Source organism: Phaseolus vulgaris, chromosome 8, assembly GCF_051622355.1.
Source record: "Phaseolus vulgaris cultivar YP4 chromosome 8, ASM5162235v1, whole genome shotgun sequence".
NCBI classification, from domain to species: Eukaryota; Viridiplantae; Streptophyta; class Magnoliopsida; order Fabales; family Fabaceae; genus Phaseolus; species Phaseolus vulgaris.
Genome location: NC_143505.1, coordinates 60,075,406 through 60,099,946, shown reverse-complemented (window position 1 = coordinate 60,099,946; position 24,541 = coordinate 60,075,406). Strand labels below are relative to the sequence as shown.

General features: G+C 30.8%; 1 protein-coding gene across 1 annotated transcript; it reads left to right on the top strand.

Annotated features, from left to right (window-relative positions):
* Positions 1–19,601: 19,601 nt before the first annotated feature.
* Positions 19,602–22,068, top strand: LOC137824315 (ferritin-3, chloroplastic). Its single transcript, XM_068629896.2, has 8 exons — positions 19,602–20,229; positions 20,561–20,644; positions 20,732–20,792; positions 20,892–20,979; positions 21,116–21,177; positions 21,347–21,412; positions 21,600–21,663; positions 21,753–22,068. Exons 1-8 carry the CDS (start codon positions 19,919–19,921, stop codon positions 21,800–21,802), a joined length of 786 nt encoding a protein of 261 aa, XP_068485997.1. The 5' UTR covers positions 19,602–19,918; the 3' UTR covers positions 21,803–22,068.
* The last annotated feature ends 2,473 nt before the right edge of the window (positions 22,069–24,541 follow it).

Here is a 24,541-nt window from a genome sequence, read left to right as displayed (position 1 = left end):
TAAACCCCACCTAAGCGTGAAAAGGACTTGTAGCCAACCGATCCTTACATTGTATAAAAAAATTTGCAATATTGATTTGTATTATCATAACCCACCCATTGTTTAATGGTTTATTTGTTATTATATAGCATAGACCCACTAGGCACTTCCAAACAAAACCACATTTCTGAATTCTAATTTGGAACTTTGGACCCATATCCACTAAATTCATCATTCATCTACTCATGATAATGTACTGAAAACATTTCTTTGCATTACTTTTTTGTCTGTTTCTTTTCTTGCAATAATTTTTTCGCCCTCCTCTCCATCAACACTTTTGCATTCAAGGGGAACTTTCGCTTTCTGGCCTTTTGTAGAACCACGTAATTTCGTATAGGGCACTTTATTTATCACTTTCTTTTGTTTTTTCTTTATTATGTCCGGTGGCCACTTTAACCATTTCGATTTCTAAAAAGTCAAAAAGATAATTTTTTTTTTAAAAAATAGTAATGAAATTGAGATCCCATTCCTTTCTTTTTCCCTCTCTTTCTCGATTTGGCATACCATTTTACTTGCACCCACCGTATGTGTGTGCGAACACAGAGACGCAGAGATAGTTATTTGTTACGTTGTTTGATCCTCTGATGTGGTGCAGAAGAATATGGGTGAGGGAGGTGTGAGCAGAGTGAAGTGCGAAAGGAGTAAAATCACGAAGTTGATAAGGATAAAGAGTATCCCACTAAGTTTCTCAGTTTCATCCTCTTTTGTCGCCACATACAACACCATCCACGTCTCAATTAATGTTCTTTGTCTACTCTACACTTCATTCATATTTCAACAGAGAGGTTGGACTGTGGAATCAACGGGGTTTTGTGACTACTCACAAATATGTTTTGCTTCTGGTTTTTAGTGGGGCTTCCTTGCTTTTATGATTCTCCCATGTCACCTGCACCTTCTCATTAATCTTCTCCTTCTCACTGCCAACAACATTTAACATCCTCAAATTCTGAAACGTCTAATAGTTTCAAAATAACTCAATAACTCTGATTTTATATTAATATCTCAAAATAACTATGATAGATCATTTTTATTCTTATTATGAATATGATAAGTTTTTATTATGAATTTTATAAAGAAAATATTATTTGGGTATTGGAGATAATGTGAAATGATTAGTTGAAGGGATAATAAGCAGGTGTGTTATCCCTAATAATGGCGATTTGAAATGTGGCATTATTGAGGAATGATTTTGAAGAGAGAATATATACCTAAAATTTATGAAGCTTAGCCCCCTCAATATGGAGCCCAATGAGGTCACCCACATGATCTTGCTTCTCGCGACACAAATAAACGGACGATGTAGCAACACGTGGCTAAATGTCCCCTCCACCATGCACTTCTTCTTTTTCAACAAATTTTATGCTCTAATTTTGCCCCAAAAATGAAGGCTCAGAAAATAACATCAAGAATGAAACCATTTTATATTATATAATTCATGACAAAAATACTAATTCACTAGTAAAAATAATATTTCACGTGAACAGTTATTTTATACGCACTAAATAAGTTATTGCTTCAACCTTAGGTTGTTGGGCAGCATCGTTATGGTCAATTACCGCATTCGAGGTATTGTTCGTTTTGAAGGTCGGTGCTCTGTCACTATTTTGTCCTTAAAATGCGTCTTGAAGGATGAATTGAGTATATAAACTGTCATTGACTTCGATTCTTAAGCGATGTGGGACTGTATTAGCATACGGGAACAATTATCACTAATAAAGAAATAAAATAAGCTATCACTGATGAAGAACAGATGTTATTTTGTGTAGTAAATAAACTTTTCCAAATTTAATTTTAGGGTGAGCCGGCTAATTTTTTATAAAAAATTAATATGATACAAATTATCTATTTTTATAAATAATCTTCTAATTTTTCACTTGTTGTGCCGACATTTTCATTTCTAATATATTTATAGATGATTAATCACTTTCATCAATTAAATTTATTTCTATAACTTTTTTATGAATAGTAACAAATTTAGAAGTCTTGATTGATTTTTTTTTCTTTTTCTTAATTTTTGTTACTGAATTCCCACCTTTTGTTTGATATTTTCTAATTTTATAACTAAAACAAAAAATAACGATAATTAAAAATACTTTTTCGGTAATTAGAAAATAATAAAAGGATAGAACCTGAAACGAAAAGAACTGCATGTCGAAGTTGTCTATTCTAATAATTTAGAATTGACAAGTCACTTTGAGAGATAACTTCAAAAAAACTTCAAAAGAATATAAATCTGAGAAGGTAAAAAAGAATTTAAGTTACTTCAAGTCTTTGTAAGAATGTAAATATGAAAATAAAAGACAAGAATAAAAATATTAAGAGTTATATATAGAGAGAGAGAAAATAAAAAATATCTATAATATATATATATATATATATATTAAAAGAAAAAATATATAAATATAAATTTAGAGGCATTTTATTCGTTACTATTAAATTAATTAGTCACACGTAAAACTCGGTAATTCATCATTTTCTTAGTTTATATAATAGTTTATTTCTTATTTAATGTTGATATTTGAAGTTTAAAATAAAATAATATGCTAACGCACAAAAAAGTGAAAAAATGCCGGAAATTTGTTATTACCGCATGTAAAAAAGTATAATTATTATTTTACCAAAAATAAATTGTATAATCAAATATGGGAGAATTCATAATTCATTATACACTTCTCTCCCATGATAATCATAGTAATATAAATAATGCCAATAAAAGAAATAAAATAATAATAACATAATAACATTATAAATAACAAAAGGTTAATGCTAATACATAACCTTAAAATTAAAAATATCAAAAATTAAATTGTATTTTATTTCTCCTATAATGTTCTTCCATCAAACTATCTCTATTTTATTTTATTCTCACCTATTTTATTAAATTAAATCACCTCTAATTTACTATACTTATTACTTACTGTTCTTATTTTCTTTTCTCTTTCACTTATCTTCTCTCTTTTTCTTTCCTCTACTAAACAAGTCATTTCTAATCTCCCACTATTTATTAAAAAAGTCAAAATTTTGTGTCCTTCCATCATATTTATCCTATTCTAAAAGACAGGCATGTGATTTTTTGAAATCTTATTATCCTATTTTGAATATTCCTTCAAATTAGCGTGCATTATTCATAGTTAAATACGTACGATTATATTTTACTGATATAAATAAATATTTCACATTTTAAAAATAGAAACAAATCTATCATTAAATAATTTTGAATAAATAGATGAAATATAGAGAAATAACAAATGGATTGATTTTAATAGATAACATAATCGAAACTAGTTCTCAATAACTTAATAAACATTCTTTTTTTACGACATAATTTAAATAATTATGTTACAACATAATTCTAACATCGTAATTAATCTGATTGTTCATTCTAATTTATGTTTAATATAAAAAAAATTACCACTATCCTATAAATATACAATGAAATCAAGATAAATGTATCAATTGAACAATATTTAGGGTTGAACAAAGTTCTCTTGTAATTCCTTTACGTACTTCAACTGGATTTTGAACCCATTGAATTGTATGAGGCTGGTTGTTTAATGCTTTCTTTAGTTGGTTTGGTTATTCCTTATTTAAGTTGGAAGATGTTTTTTGGTTGGAGGTTGATAAAACGCTAGTTCTTTATGTATAAGGGTTGGACCACTCCTAAAGTGATTTTTTTTTTTATTACTGATAAAAAAAAATTAAACAATATTTATTCCATTCAAACATCATATACCAAATACTTAGATTAGAAGAAGTATTAATATAATAAGCAAGGAGAGTTTTTCCCGATCATACAACAGAACAGAAATTAAAAAATGTATAAAATTAAGTTAGAGATGAAATTGTAAAGTTTTATTAAAAAATGAAAAGATGGAATGAATAACTTTTACGCTGGACCCGTGATGTAGCATGGATTTTGAGACTTTAGACTAAAACAATGGGCGACAAATGAGTGGAACGTTTGTAATGGCTCTTCAAAGGAACAGATCCAATAATTGAATGGTTGGAAAAAGTGCCACTTTTCATTGGGGACACCGTTAGTAATTAAAAGACATGTTTTATTTTATGTACTTCTACTTAATTTCCCTCCCCCAATACAATATAAACTATTTTAATTCTATCAATTTTTTAATTTAAAATTCATGTAAATAGTACATTCCAACCCCAATTAGTTTTACCTAGTTTTTAAAGAAATAGGTCATAAATTATTTTTCTAAACCCTTAATTCTACAAGTGTTTCATAATTCAACTTACTTTTCATGAGAATATTTTGGAGTTCGTATTCACAACTTTGTTTCACATTCAAGGACTACACCACATGCTTAATCGCATTTGCATAAAACAACATTTCTGCCAAACAAATAAAAAAAATTGCAAACTCGAATGCATTTATGTTATAATAATAGTTAATTAAACGTCTTATGCCTTACAATCATATATAATCTCTCCAATGTAAATCGAAATGTAAAGTAAGTTTTTATGTTAAACAGAAATTATTTAAAAAATAAAGGTTAAAGTGATAAAGTTATATTTAAGATATAAATTAAAATTTTAATTAATTAGTAATTCATTTATAAACCTTATCGTTTCTCTAAAAAAAATTATTTATATTTTTTTTTCTCTTTAAATTTTTGAAACCTTTTTCATTTTTCCTTTGGCTAGAAGATACAAGTTTATAATAATTTAATCTTTTTATATGTTTACTTTTAATAATATTTTTCTCTTATATTTCAATTTCTTTTTTTACAGTATAATATATGCATGTATAAAGTTTTGTTGAGATATGGGTTGAATAGATTATAAATTTTAACTACTAATTATTTAGATTCTAAATTTGGTAGAAAAACTTTGGTAGTTAATCAGATATCAATTTAAAAACCATTTAACAATAATATAAACTAATTTATAAATTAATTTTTTTTTAGTTTTTAAAATAGTCTCTAATTTAATCATTATAACAACTAATTATTATTTTTTTTAAATTGGTCTATTTCATGAATTTTTTTAGTGATTTAAGTTAGAAATATTTTTTTCTAATTTTTTTTCAAAATTGCTTTTGTTTTTGTTTTGATATCCTTGAATATTGCAAGCTTACTTCATCTTCATGAGTCAACACCTCTTAGATTTGATACATCCTCCCTCTTTTGAAGAATACTTCAAGTAAGAGTTCATAACAATTATTCATATTTTTTTATATTTTAGATTATTGTAACTTACAAATATTATATGTTGACACATACACACATATTTATGTGTATGGATAACTCATGACATTATGTTATGTTTCAGATTTTATATGTAAGATATTTTCAAAATTTTAACAATAAAAATTTGTTCCTAAGTAATTAAAAAACTAATTTTAATATTAAAGGTGTTACCCTCTCAAAGTTATTAGATGGAATATTACTTAATTGATGAAGTTTTGATAATTTTTAGGAGTTCTCATCATTTTTACTATTTAAATGAAATAGAATTTTGTTGGTGATAGTTGTATAAGAATTATTTTGGAAGAATTTTAGACAATAACATAATTTTTTTTAATCCTTTTTATAAAAATATCATGATAAATATCACAAAGTTTAACATTCAAGACACCATATATTTCAACAATCATATTTTATCACATAGAAAAATAATATAAAAAATATTTTTAAAAAGGAATAAAGTAACTTAATTGGAAACATGAAATTCGATAACTTTGTCAAATATTCTAAGTTTTCCAAGTGTTAACATGCATTATTTAAGCAAATATATTACTTCAATTAATGCATTATTAACTCTCTTAAATACATTACTATTTTTTTATGTTATGTATCCAACTCAACTAATTCTATAAAAAGTTATAAAAGGAGGAAGCTTAATAATTGGTTAGATTCCTGCAAAATATATTAATTATTTAATATTTGTTGTTTGCAATAATCTCTCTCTAAAGATGTATTAATGTAAGATTTGCTGTCGTTGATGACGTGTCTTCTACCAGTCCCTCTTATTCTAGAAGTCTAATAAAATAACTTATTTTGATTGTGTTGCGTAGCGTATGTGCTTCAACAATTTATTTGGCTTTGCATTTTATTTCTTTAAAAGTGTATATTTATATAAATAATGCAAAGAGTGTCATGATTTGGACAATTTGTAGAAGGTACTACGATAAATTAAGTGATAAAAATAAAATAAAACGTTGTATAATTAATTTATTTAATCGGGTTTAATCTATTAAAATTGTAGTTTAATTATTTTTTAATTTCATCATATATCATCTAAAATTTATATTAATACCAATTTATTGATAAAAATATGCATAAACTTTCTTTGGAAAAATAGTTTTTATATATATATATATGTATATTTTTATAAAAGCTTTCATTTAGGTATTTAAATGCAATTTTGCATCTTAACTAGACTAACACTTAAAGTAACAATAATCATCTGCCATTATATGAAAAAAATATTATTAAAAAAAAACAAAAAAATATGGGGGACAAAATAAGAACAAACTAGATTGAAACCTATTGTACTAATAAAATGATTTTATATGAATAAATCCTTAATTAGTCAACTTACAGCACACACATTTTCTTCACGAAAAATATGAGTAACCCTAAACTTGATTTTCCCACCGTAATTAAGATAATTATTTCATTGATTACGAAAAATTCACCGAACATTAGTCTTAGCAATAAAAAAATATAAATCATTTGTAAGCCCCGTCTTTTGAGTTTCCTCCATAGTATATATAACTTCATAAAATTCATCAACCATAGCAATCTGAACTTCAAGAAATGCAGAGAAAACACCAATAAACTCCCTCCTACTCCCACAAAAAATACCTCCATGAGTAGCAAGACCAGGATATCTCCTAGCAGCTCCATTAATGTTAATTTTAACCTAACTTGGTGAAGGGAACTCACATCTAACAGGAAGGGGACGGAGAAATTTACTAGTAATACCAAAAAACTTAATCACGTTGAAATCCAACATATCATTTTTCATTGAAACTTTAAACAAACTTCCCACAGGACAAGTTAAATCTTTAATTATCGAAATAGTCTTAGAAACATCAATCTTATACAGAAATCTAGCATAGTTTCTCATACGTCATATCATTCAAATAGAAAAAGTTATCACACTAAGCTTAATCAATTTAACCAAATGAGTATCATCACTCTTAATAAAAGAAAGAAAATCATCCTTATTAGAGAAATAAGAAGTAAGAAAAATTTGTAAATATTAGAACATTCAAAAAAATAAATGTTAAATAATATATACAATATTCAATCATTCTAAAAAACCTCTTTTAAAAAACAAATTTCAATTAACTCATTCATAAAAAAATGTCTAAGTCCAATTCTACACACTAAACTGAAATGCGTAATTTTGCATAATTACCTGTAACACCAACATCTGTAGAAAAAAAACTCTAGAAAAATATTATCCGTAAATAAATATCCTTATTCTGACGGTGTATTAATCACTATTGCCACTCTAGTCCGGACCAATCACTTTTTTTAACCATATACAATCTTCCTCAATATTAACTAAATGATTTATAAATTTTTTAAAAATACATTAAAATTTACCAGAAAACAAATTTCATTGAGTAATAGCAAATCAAATTTGAGTAATTTACAATTAATTGTAGTATAAATTAATTTCATAATTGACTATAAATTAATTTATCTGAAACATAAAAATAATTTAGAGTTTAGAATTTAGATTATATATATATATATATTAATAATCAAAACATGATTTGATGGGTTACTATTTAAATGTTATCCTACTTTATTATATTTTATTCTAATGGATTGGTATGTAGTAATGATGAAAGAAATGAATAAGATATTGGTGACGTATGATCGATCACAAATCGACGGCTCTATTTATGTATGTTTTTATATAAAAATCAACTCCGTTTTCTTTAATTGTTCTTTGAGGGATGATTTTTAAATCTAAATTCTCTCTCATTTTGACATGCCAATATATAGTTTAAGATGGACTAAATTTTACTTATTGACATAATATACTATTTTTAAAATTATATAAAATCAAAGAAATATATAACTACTTAATTTATAATTTTGCGATAGATAATACTAATATAAATATAATACTATATTAGATAAATTAATCAAAAATCACTTTGGGTAGGGTAGAATTAATAGGGCAAGATGAGTTTGTAGCTGGTAAGAATTATTTAGCCATAAGAAAATGAGTATTTTTTACTTCAAAAATAGTACAAAATCATTCGTCCAGTGCCAAAGCATATCATACTTATATATGGTAAATTTATTAACTTCTGCAACAACTATCTTAATTTAAAATCATGTTAATGGTAGAATATGATTGATTATTGACAATGTAAACTCTTTATTACACTGATACCACTATTAAATTTATTATATTTTTGTTCCTCCAAAGGTGGACAACTATCAATGCAGTGATAGTATTTCAAGTACGAAAAGTTGAATACACAAAATTCTAAATCTATTTTTTAAATGATCAGGTAATTAACCACTTTAAAACAGTCAAATAACTCTATAATTTAATTTCAGTCATTCATTTATAATTGTAGATTTTTCTCTTCGCATTCTTTCCCTTTTTAAGTGAGTATATAAACTCACTCTTACATCAGTATAACTCACCTGAACAGATTAAGATGAAGTTACATTTGGTAGAGATGAACTTGAAGCTGAATTTTTTGACTAAGGTAAGGTTCAGATGAAGAAACTAACGTATAGGGTGACACACACCATGGTGTGCATGTGGAGATTGGAAAGTGCAGAATGAAAGAAAAAGTGGTAAAATGAGATATAAGGAAACAAAAAGCAACAGAGGAGGTGGAGATTTTTGAGTTGCAGAGAAAAAGTACAGCAGGGCCTAGGTATGCATTTGGGGTTAAATGAAAGTTGGTGTTGGTGGAAGAGTGATGAAGTGGGGAAGTGTATGTGTTTGGTCCAAAGGAAGAGAAGACAACATATACATATTTCAAAAGATGGAGAAGTAAATAGGTAAATGGTTTATGAAGATGGACATGATGCGTGTGAGTGAAATGGGACCAAAACTACTTTGACAATTTGCTGGTTCAGTCACCGACAGGGGTATCTTGCACGTAGATTCGTTTCCTGACACTCCTTGTCTCTCTCTCATTCTCACTCTCTCCTCTCATTAAGGTACTCAATACGTACAAACTCCAACCTCTTCACACTACTATGTTGTTTGGTATGCTTCATTACCTCGTCCAACATCACTGTAATTGTGTTTATCATATAGCTCTTCCTTCCTCTCAAATTATAAAGTGTTCACTTGAGTTTAAACCACAAGTTTAAAGGTCATAGTATAATGTATCTGTTTCAGTTTGCCCTAATGTTGAAATTGTTTTTTTTTTCTCATTTAGAGTAAATGTAATCAAGGAAAATCATTCTTAATGAAATTTATCTTGGTGAGTGGTTTTTTATAAAATCATGATTTCATCCTGCAACTTTAATTAGTTACACAAAAATAATGTGTTCTCAATTTGGACATGGACTATATAATGTACACTACAATAAAATCATTAAATAGAAATCAATTTTTAGAAAATAAAATAATTAGTTGTAATAGTAACTAAATTAGAGACTATTTTAGAAACTAAAAAAAAATGGTTCTAAATTAGTTTCTATTATTGTTAAATAGTTTTTAAATTAATATCTAATTAGTTACTGAGGCTTTAACTACCAATTATTTAATTTCTAAATTTGGTACCAAACACTTTGCTGGCTAATTAGATACCAATTTAGAAATTATTTAACAATAATAAAAACTAATTTAAAAACCAATAATTTATTTAAACCCTAAAATATTTTTTCATTAGGTTAACAATTTTACTTATTTAGACACATTGAGGATATGCTAGTTTTAATACATAAAGGTGAAAGATTTCTTTATTGAAATTTTATGTTTTATGTGATAGTTGCAAGGATCTATTCAGATTATTGTTAGTTGCTCATCTCGAAACTTTACGAAAACTATAAAAAATGGTCTTTTTTCTTTTCTTTTATAAGGATTTTTTTTTATAGAATTTTGTATACCTATATGTTCTTTTATTTATATATATTTTTTTTATTAAAAAAATAGAACTCAATTAGTGATTGATAAATTATATCTGTTTCACTCTTAATTCAATGTATAAGAGAATATTTGTTAAAAAATGTTAATTCCTTCTTCTTAGTCAGAGAAAACTTAAAAAAAAGGTGCACTTTTCTTAATATGATAAACCAAACTGCAGACACTCAGAATATAAGGTAACAGGAAAAGAAAAATGTAATTTATTTCATTACAATTACTTCTCTGAAATGTTGTCTATAATGAAGGAGCTTATACATTTGTCACCATGTACAGATCTTAAATATCTAATTCATTGCAAGAAATTACTATTAATATTTTTAATATTATTTAGGCAAAAAAAGTTTGACCCCAAAAGAAAACTTGTCACGGAATTGTAAAATGGAAAGGAAAAAAAAGTTTAAACAGTCATAATATTAACTTTTTTTAAAATTTATGACAATCGCTTGACTAATTTTTGTAACAAGTTAATTTACCTTAAAAAACATATGATAGAAATATAGAATATTATTAGCTAGCAATAATTAATAGTAATCACAACGATGACAAGTACACGCATATTTTTCTATTAAGTAAATTTTCAAAACATGAGGGGCCACTAAATACGAGTTTAATTAATGATGATAAAATTGCAGATTAAAAAACAGATTTTTTTTACCTTAAAGTAATAGATTTTGCAATTACGTGTGGTTGAAAAAAAATCCCCCTCTCTTCTTCAACAGAATTATTTTTAATCATTAATTTTCTCCAGTGTACTTACATAATTTCGACAGTCTGTCATTGTTATATTTTTGAATAATTATTTTTTTAAGAAGGAAAAATGAACTTTCAAGTGATGCAAACCAAAATTAGATTTCATATGTTAATACATATGGGTATTGATTAACTAATATTTCCTATTAAGATTTCAACAAAATTATTCTGTGGATAACTTGATATTTTTAAGAATTAATTAATGGATTTTTTTTTATCATTAGATAATTAATTTACAACTATTTTAAAAAGTTAATAAAAATCATATTAGTTAATAAAATATCTTAATTATAGTTGAACAAGGTATTACTATTATTCTCAATGTATGTTCAAAATATCTTAACAACTTTTTAAACTCATGTGCTAAAAATTCTTTATATTAAAACCTATTTTAATTAATGAAACCAAGAAGAAGATATACTAAGGTTGACTATAATAAATAATACATGAAATAAAATCAATACTGGTTAAAAAAATATGGACATTAATATAAATCTATTTTAAGGTTTTAATATTAAATGAAACATCGTTTATACTACAATAAACTATAAGTAATCTATTTTTAGATAAAACTGGACACGTCTCTTTTCTAATATATCATAATTGTTAATTTAATTATAAATATTTTAAATTGATAATTTAATCAATAAATCAATAAAATGTTATTTTCTGCTGACATCCTTTATTCCAAAGGCTAAAAATTATATAAAAGAAGATTTCGATCCAAAGGAGTATAGTTTCATAACTTAAAGGACCATTTTTCTTTCACATTAAAATTCATAATATTTTCTTATATTAATATATTTGAATGCCAAAATTTTTTCTGAAAACCTTCATTCGGTATTCGAACACGTCTTCTAGAATTTTCACACATTACTATATTAAATATTATTAAATAATATGAAAATTAAAAATTAAATAAATATTTTATAAGAGTTATATTACGGTAAAATAAAATATTTTGACAAAATTAAACTATATTTATATTATAATCAAATGTAAAATACATAAATAAAATATTGCAAAAAGGACTGTTAGGAGTTAGGTCTACTCCCTAGGATAAGAATAATTTGAAAGTTTTAAAAGTAAAGCTCACTATGTGACATGACACTAAGATAAGACTAAATATTAATTATTCGTCAATATAAAAGGGCACTAAAAGAATAATCCATTAATTTTTTGTTTACTTTCATTTGGTTGCTCAATACTTAAATTTGGTATTCAAAAGAGTGACTCACTTTTTTATTTTAAGTTTTAAAATTTTAAAATTAAATAAAATATAATTTATAATTTTAGGTCAAAATTTAAAAAATTTGTATCTCATAGAAGGTAAATTATCCTTTTAAATCTCTTTATTTTTTTATTAAATTAATTTCAATATCTTTAATCCACATATTTGTACTTGAATCAATAACATATGATACCTTTTTTTTTTCTTTTTTTTTTGAAATATATCACACTTTTGGCTAGCACTTGGAAAACTATTAAATACCTTTGAAATGAGTATATTTGAAGGGAAATCTGGTTGCATGTAATTAGATATGAAGTGCAGGATATAGCAAATTTAATTTTTTTATATTAATTAAAATCATATTTTCTAAATACAATATGCTTTAAAAATTTGATTGCAAAAAGTTTACAAATGTTATGTGAAGAATATGATTCTTTGAAAATGTTGAAACTCACCATCATATAATATGATTTTTTTCAAAATTAACTCACTTCCAATATACAATTTGTCCAATTCAACAATAAAATTTTAATTTGTCGATTTTCAAAAACTCAAAAGCATATTACACTATTATAAAAAAAAAATCTGAGAGTAAAGGGATATCCAAGGCTATGACTCCTCGAAAACTTAAAATGTATTAATAGTAATATACTATTATTTGTGATTATATATTTTATTGAATGGAAAAATAAAAATATTTATTTTTAGCCTCTCATTCTAGAGCTTTGTCTCCGCTGTTCTCACATTTGTTTGATCTACTTATTTGTCATCTCGTTGATTTGTAATTTTCCATATATATCTTTGCGAGAAATAAAAAAGTTTAGCAAGTCCATATGAAAATTTGTTAGAAATTAGAGTTTTTTATTCATTATATAACCTGAAAAAGAATTTCAGAAGAAATGGTTTACAAGTATGTTGTTTGAGACCATAATGTTTTTTTTTTATCAGAAAAAAATGTACTGAATACCAAGTATGGTTTGTTTTATGTGACAGGTCTGCAGTCACTGCATTGGATCTGTTCATATATTATATTGGATCTGCAGTCATAGTGTGGAAAGAGTAGAGAAACATGTAAATTCTACAAGTGATTCAAGTAGCAAAGAAATATACCATACCAATATGCATCCTTGTAAATCATGGATAATGCAAAAAAAAAAAATCACTTTAATTGATATTCGATAGATTTAGTGGATTAAAACAAAGACTCATGATTAAACACTATAAATAAACCCTTTAACAAAAAATAAAATATACTTTAATTAACTTTTACTATGCAATCTTAACACAGAGTATCTACTTCATCATTAGAATACTTGTTTTTGGTAAACTTCGATCAAGTACAAACAATTAAAAAAAAACTTAAAATAAAGAACGAGAAAATAACCGACATATAAAAAACTGTAGAACCAATTTCAAATATTATTTAGATTTTTTTTCTGTATAAATACAAATATAATCAATTTAAACTTAATAAGACTTTACTTTTATCACTTGTTATTTTGACACGACTTCTATACCTCTCACCTTACAACTTCTTTTATATTTATAATTTTTAAAATCAACTCTCACTTTAAAATAAAATAAAAAAACAAAGATATAAGTAAGTAGTCTTGAAGAAAAGAAAGGAAATCCACTAGGGTGAAATTGGATGGTGAAGACGAAGTTGTAAACTGTGATGTCATTGTTTTGTTGAGATTGAATACCTGGAAAGGTTAAAAGGAAGTGAGAAGGTGTGGAAAATTTAGGGCACAGGAATCCTATGACAGATAATGGGTATGTATGGAATTTGATATTGATTAATTAATTAATTGATGATGTTCCTCTTTCATTGCGAGACTGTGACAGTGAATGAGTTCAAAACTGTGAAGTGTACTATTGGAGGGTCCCTCATTGGTGATGTATAGTGTAATTTTGGGTAGTACGTTGATGAAGGGACACATTCTTCATAGACACCAACTCATACACAATAAATTAGAATCACAGTTTTCTTGTTAGTGTGTCTCCCTCAGGTGAACTTTCCTAATTAATTCATTTCAAAGCTACTCCTAAATATGTGTCTGCCAACTGCACCTATTCATCTACGAGGGGATCTGTGACTCTCAATCACCAATTTATTCCATGCCTCGTTTAAGAACTTTCATTTCAACTTTGAAAGAGACCTAAGAAATCACGTGAATTGCCACTCACAATTTGAAAGTGATCTCCATCATCTACATGCATGGACTCCATTATTTTCTTGGCCCATAGTCTTCAACTCATTTATAGTTTCAAACTCATGTTCTAAGCTAATTAGTCTAAGGTCGATTTCTAAACAACTGCAAGTATGAAAGAGGGATGGAAGTGACTCTCTTATCACCAAATATAGTGTATTCTATAAGATACAATAAATATATTTGCAACACACTCTGAAGTCTTCCAGATGCAACACCCCTTATAGACTTCTTAGAGCTGACTTAGTCTAATGTGTGCAATAATAGAGCTAGGGTCACTCCCTTGGATTCGAGGTCAAGGGAAGAAACCTCCAGAAAACAAATAAGAGAGAAGATAAGAAATAATTATTTTTCTTATTCTCATTCCTTTCATCATAGTAGTATTTAAACAAATTATCTAACGCCAATCAATGGCAACCCGCAATACAAGGAAACAACAAAACAGAATTTGATTGCGTATCTACCCCTATGACTCAGCAGAAAAACAGAATTGTATATGACTCATCATAATTCTCCTTCACACATAGTCACTTAGGTAAGTGGGTTTTCGGGTCATCCTAATGGGTTTGGACGAGTGGGCCTCTGCATTCCTATCATGCACCCTGACATTGTCTCATCTTTGAGGATGTATCACCCTGGTCAATCCTTAATAACTTCACCAAAATAGTTGAATTTACAAAGAATTTCATGAGGATGTACGTAGGAAATTGTCCCAATGAAAGATATAGAACGCCGACACATCATTCGACAATATCGTCATTTTACCATTCAGAATGTAGAAGGCGTTGGTATGCTTGTGTCACCTCTCCACAAAGACTGAAAACAATCCCCTAAGGGTGGGCAAAAAATCCAAATTACAAAATCCAATCCATAATAATCCAAATCCATATTAGTTTTGATCCATTTAAATGGATTTATTTCAAATCCAAATCCATATTTTTGGATTTTAAATCCAATCCATTTAATTGGATATGGATTAGATATGAATTGGATACATTTTTGGATTATCCAAATTGTATTTTGGGTTGGATTTTGACTTGGCCCGATCCAGGTTGAGCCAAGACAATTCAGGCGCAGGTTGAGCAAAGTTGACCCAAGTCCACGTCAAGCCGAATGAGCCCGGGCCGATGTCAAGCCGAGTGGGCCCGGACTGATGACGGGCCAAGCGGGTCCAAGCTCATGTCGAGCCGAGGGGGCCAGGGTCGATATCTAGTCATTCGAGCTTAGGCCAATGTTGAGTCGTGCGGGCCGAGGCCGATGTCGAGTCGTGTGGGCCCGAGCCGATGTCTAGTCGTGTAGGCTCGGGCCGATTTTGAATCGTTCAGGCTCGGGCTGGTGTTGAGCCGAGCGAATCCAAATCGATGTCAAAGCGGCGGGTCTGGTCGATGTCGAGACGGTTGGGCCCGGACATATGTCGAGGCAAGCGGGCCCGATCCGATTTCGAGGCGAGCGGGCCCGGTCCGATTTCGAGGCGAGAGGGACCGGACCGATTTTGAGGTGAGCGGGCCCGGGCAGATGTCGAGCCGACCGGGCCCGGGCCGATGTCGAGCAAACTAGGCTCAGGTAGATGTCGAGTCGAGCGGGCCCGTGCAGATGTCAATGCGACTGGGCCTGGGTCATTGTCGAGTCGAGCGGGCCTGGGCCGATTTCGAGCCGAGCGGGCTCAGGCCGATGTCGAGCCGAGCGGGCTCAAGCTGATGTAGAGTCGAACGGGCCCGATCCGATGTCGAGCCGAACGGGCACGGGCCGATGTCGAGCTGAGCGGGCCCAGGCCGATGTCGAGTCGAGCGGGCCTGGGCGGATGTCGAGCCGAGCGGGCCCGAGCCGATGTCGAGCCCAGCGGGCCCGACCGATATCGAGCCGAGCGTGCCCGGGCCAATGACGAGCCGAGCGGGCCCGAGCCGATGTCGAAGCGAGTGGACCCAGGCCGATGTCGAGTTTGGCGGGCCCGGGTCGATGTCGAAGCGAGCGGGCCCGGTCGATGTCGAGACGATCGGGCCCCAACCTGATGTCGAGGCGAGCGGGCTCAAGCTGATGTCGAGCCGATGTCGAGTCGAACAGGACCAAGCCGATGTCAAGCCGAACGGGCCCGGGCAGATGTCGATGCGACCGGGCCTGAGCCGTTTTCGAGTCGAGCGGGCCCGGGCCGATTTCGAGGCGAGCGGGCCTGGGCCGATGTCGAGCCGAGCGGGCTCCAACTGATGTCGAGTCGAACAAGCCCGATTCGATGTTGAGCTGAGCGGGCCCGGGCCGATGTCGAGCCGAGCGGGCTCAAGCTGTTGTCGAGTCGAACGGGCCCGAGCCAATGTCGAGTCGAGCGGGCCCGGGCCAATGTCGAGCTGAGCGGGCCGATGTCGAGTCGAGCGGGCCCAACTGATATCGAGTCTAGCGCGCCCAGGCCGATGTCGAGCCGAGCGAGCCTGGGCCGATGTCTAGTCTGGCGGGCCCGGGACGATGTCGAGTCGTTCGACCCAGGCTGATGTCCAGTCGTTTTGGCCCAGGCCGATCTCGAGCCGATCGAACCCAAATCGATGTCGAAGCGAGCGGGCCCGGTCGATGTTGAGACGATCGGGCCCCAACCGATGTCGAGGCGAGCGAGCCCGGGACGATGTCGACGGGCCCGAGCCAATATCGAGTCGTTCAGGCCAAGACCGATGTCGAGTCGTTCGGACCCGAGCCGATGTATAGTCGTTTGGGCCGAGGCCGATGTCGAGTCGTTTGGGTTGGGGCCGATGTAGAACCGAGTTGTTCTGCGTCCAGATTGAGTCGGCTTAGGCTTAGTTCGAGCTAAGTTAGTCTCTGTGGATTTTAAATCCAACCCACTTATTTGGATTTGGATTTAGATTGGATTTTGGAAAATCCAATCCATGTACACCCTACAATCCCCTATCAACCACTTCATAATTGTTATTGTGCGTGACAATAATCCCGAAATAAACACAAGTGTGTTGATTTGAGGATGAGATACCCCGAATTTGCTTAATTTCCGACCACCATGAGAGACCAACTTTTTTATTATCTATCATCTTAACAAATACATTTATGTTATTGAATATACACCAACGCTATGATTAATAAAAAAACTTTAACTAATCAATTGGCATATAAATGAATGAGTTTTTTTGGGTTGGTGGATAAAAATGAAAAGAATTTTTCATTCTTACCTTCTTACCTCACCCTGAAAGTAAAGTGATGTGATCTGCTAAATTTATTGGCATAGAAATATGAGTTTTTTTGGGTTGGATAAAAATGAATTTGGGCTCAAGTGATGATGTAGTCTGTAGTTGACCCAAACAAAGTTGTAGAACCACACAGAAAACAACGTGTAGTGTTCATGCGGATTTTTTTTTTTTTAAAACAATAAATATTAATAATTGAACTTTTACAACTAGGTTAATTCAAGTGTTGAAGAAGAACTAAATTAATTCTCACCCATGTACTAATTGCGTTAGACTTATATAATGGAAGGTTTTAAAACCTACCCAGAAGTTAACATGTTTAAGGTTAAAAAAGGAAAATTTCTTTTGGGGGGTGGGGCATTAAAAAACTTCTAACGTGAGTTTTTCTTCTAAACACATATAATTCAAATGATAATTTTGGAGGGCAATTTTTTGTGTGTGTGGAAGGGGGCTATAATATCGAAATTTATTTTTTGACATGCAAAACATTATCCAGTGAAAGATATATAAAAGAGAGAAAAATATAAAGATGATAAAAAAAAAGAGATAAAATAATAATATACGTTAATTTATTTTGGAAAAACAAGATGTAAAAAATTATTTTTCTTTCCATATAATAATAATGATAATATTGTTTTCAGAATAAAAGAATGCATTTTTTATAATATTGTTTTCAAACAACAATCATTTTAATTTCTCTTAATTATATTTCATTGCTTGTTTTTTCTTATTTGAAATCCCTTCTTTTTTACTTACAAATAATTTTTAACGAATACATTTTCAGTTTTTTTCTTCAAAGATGAAAAAAATTGATTGAATATTTTAATGAATGAAAAGTAATATGGTATCATAGAAAGATGTAAAATATACAATATAGCCCAAGTCAAGCACCAAAGCATGGAAGTTTTGGGTGAAAGATGTTAGAATTTTCGATAAAGAATTTTTAGTAAAATGGGTTTAGAATATGTTTCGAATGAGAGAATTAATGTGGTGTTAATAGGAGATTTTTATCAGCACACAAAAATAATATTTCAGGAATACCTTAACCTTCATATAAAAACTATTGTATAAAGTCTCACAACAAAATCAGAGAATCATAATACTAAAAAGAAAAACGGCAGGAGTAAAAACAGTAAGACCTTCCATCATTAATACCAAACACATCAGCAAAATACTTAGTTTTAAACCAATATTCTTATCCAACCTTGTACACTATAAACAACACTTGAGTTGATCCATTAGAAAAAAATTACAAACAAAAACATCTACAAGACATGATTTATCTGAACTAATCCTAATATTTTACTTCTTCTCTATCAGTATCCAACATTGCTATTTCTACCACTCTGTTGTATGAAAATGTAAAGATCTTCTAAAGGAGTTGAATAAAAAAAAAAAAATTATGTTCGAAATATATGAGAACATGGAACTAAAACAAATGGGAATGAAATTTAGAGGAGATGGTTCTTTTAGTAATCTCAAGACTATTTCAGAAATGCTAAGTAGATATAGGCTTAAAGATCTTACTGACTGTTTGCATAGGAAGTTTTCGTATTAATTCGGTGACTAAATTTTTTTCTAACTTTGTAGTTGTTGTTAGTGCTGAATTTTTTTTTTTTTTCTGATTGGTAATGTCCCTATTTGAAGAAGGTTGGTTGTGTATTGGCAGGTTTTAATGTTTTTTTGGGTGCTTAAAGAATTTTCTGATTAAAAAGAAGGAAGCAAATGAAAAAAAAAAATTAGAAATGAATTGATACACCACATTACTTACATGACTTGGCCCAGAAGAGAATGAAGATTAAAAACAAAACTATTCGACCTACACACTACTTACATGACTAGGTCCCAAAGAGAATGAAGATTAAAAAAAAACTATTGGACCTACACATTACTTACATGACTTGGTCCCAAAGAACATGTTAGTTTTAACTACATGCTTCACTTTTATTTATTCACTACAAATTGTATAATGTTGTTTCCGCATTTATCGACACATTTAACTACATTTTGTTACCTTGCATACTTCTAAAGAAAAGTATAAAATTATATAGAGAGAGAGGACCAAAGGAATAAATAAAATAATAACTTCTTTTCTTTTTTAAATTTAATGTTCTGTATAAAAAATTGATACAACAGTTACTCTCTGCACAACAAAAGTGTGACCATGTCCTTATTTTATGTAAATAATTCATTACATAGCATATATATTCGGAAAAAACGAGAGGAAAAGGTGGATTTATAACTAGAGAATCTTATTGTTACAGAATTATGGTTATGGTTCGAAAAAATCGATGAACCAGTTCTCTAAGAATTACTATTACTATTAGTATCATCACACTTCACGTACAATTTCCTGAACTCATTCTTCTTCTCTTGATTTCAGAGTGGTTCTGAGTCTTTTGACCATGCTCTCGGGAACTTCTTCATTCGTCCGTGTCTCGCTCTCTGAAAGAGTGAAGCTTGTCCCTTCTCTGTCTTCCTCTGGACCCTTTTTCAACCCTGTGAATGGTGTGAGATTCTGCAAGAGAAATGGGGGTTGTGGGGTTGTGGCTAAGGCCTCCAAGGACACTATGAACCAACCCATTTCGAATATAGCGTTTGAACCTTTTGAGGAAGTGAAAAAAGAGCTTCTTGTCATCCCCACAGAGCTCCATGCATCACTGGCTCGCCAGAAGTACACTCATCAGTCTGAGGCTGCACTCAATACACAGATCAAGTGAGCTTATTTTTGTTTTGTTTTATGTGAAAATCTCAGATTAATTAAAGATTAGAGCATTTCATAGTAGAGGCAAATCTTATCTAAACTGGTTTATAATTTATCACAGTTTTTAGGGTCAAAACTCGAATATAGCTAACTGGTTTTTTAATTGGAATTGGAGCTTATCTGTGTATCTAATATACTAACAGTATGTATCTAAGTTTTTTCCATAAATTTAAAGGGGTGCTTGAGAAATTACGAAGTTTAATTTTTTTTTAAGAATTGTTTTGCTCTCGTTGGCACATTCATGCAAATATCTTATGCTAATTTTGATTTTGTTTTGATTCAGCGTGGAATACAATGTCTCCTACGTGTATCATGCCATGTACGCCTATTTCGACAGAGATAATGTTGCTCTGAAAGGATTAGCCAAGTATTACCCTTGAAAATATCAAGTTCTTTTGTAATTTGAATTTTATTATGACATAATTGTTGGTAATTATTACACAAAATTTTCCAGATTTTTCAAGGACGCAAGTATGGAGGAAAGACATCATGCTGAGATGATGATGGAATATCAGGCATTTTTCTATATCAGTGATTCATACACTTCATGACAGTAGTTTTTCTGGCATTCCTTTTTGTAAATTATTTTTATTCCTGACGATATTAATTACCAGAATAAAAGAGGAGGCAAGGTTCAGCTGCAGTCAATGCTGATGCCATTTTCAGAGTTTGATCATGCAGAAAAGGGTGATGCATTATATGGTAACTTTTTCTCTCTCACACACCCACACCCACACATATATATGTGTAATTAATATTTCACTCAAAACTGTTTTCTTGAATGCTTTCTCAGTTTCTTCAATTATACTTACGATTCCTGTTTCCTCCCATTTTGCAGCAATGGAACTTGCATTGTCTTTGGAAAGGCTGAACAATGAGAAGCTTCTAAATTTACACAGCGTACAACTTATAGCTATATTTTCTTATTTTTTTCTGTCAATTCAACTCAAACACTTTTTAGTCTCGCTATCTTCCAGTGGAATTTTCCATATGTTTTTTCCTTTTGCTATAGTTATTCTGCATGACAATGTTTTTATGCCAATAACTAGTTTTTATTACTATTATGCAGTTAGCAAATGAAAACAACGATGCTCAATTTGTTGACTTTCTGGAAAGCCAGTTTTTATTCGATCAGGTAAAGAATCTCTTGGCCTAAATGCAGTCAAATGTTACTCCATTTGTATACTGTTTGAACCTGAGTATAAAATTATTTATTGCATACATTAGCTAGCTGAAATTCCAATTCTAGTTTACAAAATTTTGCATCTGTTTTGAGTAGCATGAAAAGAAATGTTCTCATTAGTTTATTCTTTTGCTTAAAGGTGGAAGATATTAAGAAGATCTCAGAATATGTGGCTCAGTTAAGAAGGGTGGGCAAAGGACATGGTTTGTTGCTTGTACCTAATAAATCAAATTGGTTGATTCACTATTCACATATATTTGGTGAAATTGAAGTAATGTTGTTGGACTTGTAGGTGTGTGGCACTTTGATCAGATGCTTCTAAATGGAGGTGTAGCTGCATGATAGTTCTAACTATCATCTAAGCAAAAAACATTATATCCATAAACTTAGATACATATTTTCATTAATCCAGTTTCAATCTCTTTTCCCATGCTTCTTTCTAGTTTGTCTTGTTTCTTTTTTATGTTTTTATTGGATATGTTAGTCTAGTCAAAGCAGTTAGGTTGGGGTTAGTTTCAAACTTGAGTGAAGCTTGAATGAATCTTGGTGTAAATGTGTTTGATTATTTGAATAAAGATGCTATGACAGAAGAAAAGATGTTGTATATTAATCCAATCATAGATGATTAAGTGTATTTTCTTTTATCAGCAAGAAAAAAAAATAGATATATAAAGTTTCACAAATCAACGGACGATTGAAAAAGATAAATTTTAATAGACACCATGATATTTTACGTATTATATATTATTAATGATATATTAATTTTAACATTGCTATAAAATACTTACTAATATAAACACATCAACACGTTTTATAACATAGGTAATGCTTTGAGGAAATAAAATTGAAGAATGAATGTAGCTGTGAAAGATGTGTAACTTATATATGTAAGATTAAACATGAATAAATGTAAATTGAACACATACAATAATGTTATCAGATCTTATCATATTATGATTCTCACACAATCATACAATCAATAAGGAATAGGCACTTTCCTTGATCCATGAGTGATCCTAATTGAGCAATTACTTTATCTCCTTCTTCCCAATCTATCTCTTAGCAATTCCGTATTGTCACACACTTTCGTGATGGTTAACAGTGAGACAACTATTATTTGCAGAGACAGAACCCTATAGCCTTTAGTTCCCAATCTCCATCAGATGTGGGTTTTCCATTAGGTATATCATCATATATATATTTCTCACATTAACCAATGGGCCTTTAATTCTATTATTATTATTAAATCATATTCGGGCCCAAAGCCCAAACTCTAAGTGATGTGAGTCACTTTATAGAAATTAATTTACATAATTTCTTACATTCTCCCACTTCATATGAGTTATAATACTTTCATGATTTAATAATGACATAAATGCGCATTTAAAAGGCCTTACATAAATTGGTTCTAACATTAATCAAGATCAAGGATACAAAAATAATAAGAGTCATGCGGTTACATGTCATTTCAATCAACACATCTCCTTCCATGTACTTTATAGTGAGAAATTCATAATAGGTTCAAACATAATGTCATTGTCATCAATAACAACATAATTTGTTTTCCACACCATCATAACATAATTTGCATGCATATACATAAAGTAGAAAACAACATAAATTTCAGAAACTTTATTTATCAATGAGCTCAAAGTGTCAAATAAGCATTAATAACAACATTCATAATTCACTAGTAACATAATGCCCATATTTACAACATGACCAGTAAATGTTTTGGGCGGTAACCCTTTTGTTAAAGGGTCAGCAATCATAAGATCAGTGCTAATATGTTCTATTGACACTTTATGTTTCTGAACTTCTTCTTTAACGGAAAAGTATTTCAATTCCATATGTTTAGCACCTTTAGAATACTTGTCGTTTTTAGAAAAGAAGACTGCTGCGGAATTATCACAATAAATTTTCAGCGGCTTGACAATACTGTCAACAATTCCAAGTCCTGAACGCAACAAAGTATGCCACAAATTCAGCTTCCATAGTGGACGCAACAATGACTGACTGCTTCGCACTTTTCCATGAAATCGCTCCTCTGGTTAAAAGATACACATAACCAAATGTAGACTTTCGTGTATCCACACAGCCAGCAAAATCTGAATCTGTATATCCAATCACGTCAAGATAATTTGATCTTTTATAAGTAAGCATGTGATTCTTTGTTCCTTGCAAGTATCTTAAAACTTTCTTTGCAGCTTTCCAATGATCCAATCCTGGATTACTCTGGTATCTACCAAGCATACCAGCTGCAAAACTAATATCTGGTCGTGTACAAGTTTGAGCATACATTAAACTCCCAACAATAGATGCATAAGGTATTTTCTCCATTTGTTTCCGTTCCAAATCATTCTTTGGACATTGCATGAGACTAAATTTGTCTCCTTTCTGTATTGGAACAGGAGATTTTGAATATCCATTCTGAATCTCTCTAAAACTTTATTAATATATGCTTTCTGAGACAAACCTAACAGTCCTTGTGATCTATCACAAAATATTTCTATTCCTATCACATATTATGCCTCACCCATAATCTCAAAGTTATTAGAGAGAAACTTCTTAGTCTCACTTAATAGACCAAGATCATTAGTTTCCATGAGAGTCACATTTAGTCTTAAAGACCCATTTACACCCGACTCTCTTGCATCCTTCTGGCAATTCTATAAGGCCCCATACATCATTCTATGCCATTGATTTAAGCTCATCTTTCATAGCATCTAACCAGTTATCAGAATTATCATCATTGATGGCGTCTGAAAATGAAATTGGATCATTATCAATACTTAAGTCATTTTCTGACTCTTGTAGATAAACCACATAATCATTCGAAATAGTAGATCTTCTTTATACTATTTCTTGTGGTTGTTCTACTACAGGTTCATTGTTAACTTCATGATTATTAATTTGTTGTTCTTCTTCATTGTTGAGTGGTTCAACTACATTAGGAACAACAATACTTGGAGTAGAGGTACTAGTTAAAGGAACATGTACTCTAACTTTCTTAATCTCCACATTTTGTGAAGTATCACTCCCACTGGTTTCACCATTTTCAATGAACCATGCATTTCCAGA

Bases quoted from the DNA above. Each gene is read 5' to 3' on its own strand.
- LOC137824315 (XM_068629896.2), top strand. From the start codon at position 19,919: ATGCTCTCGGGAACTTCTTCATTCGTCCGTGTCTCGCTCTCTGAAAGA. The intron at 20,793-20,891 runs GCATTTTTCTAT...ATTAATTACCAG, and splicing joins AGATGATGATGGAATATCAG to AATAAAAGAGGAGGCAAGGT. The intron at 20,980-21,115 runs GTAACTTTTTCT...CCCATTTTGCAG, and splicing joins AAAGGGTGATGCATTATATG to CAATGGAACTTGCATTGTCT.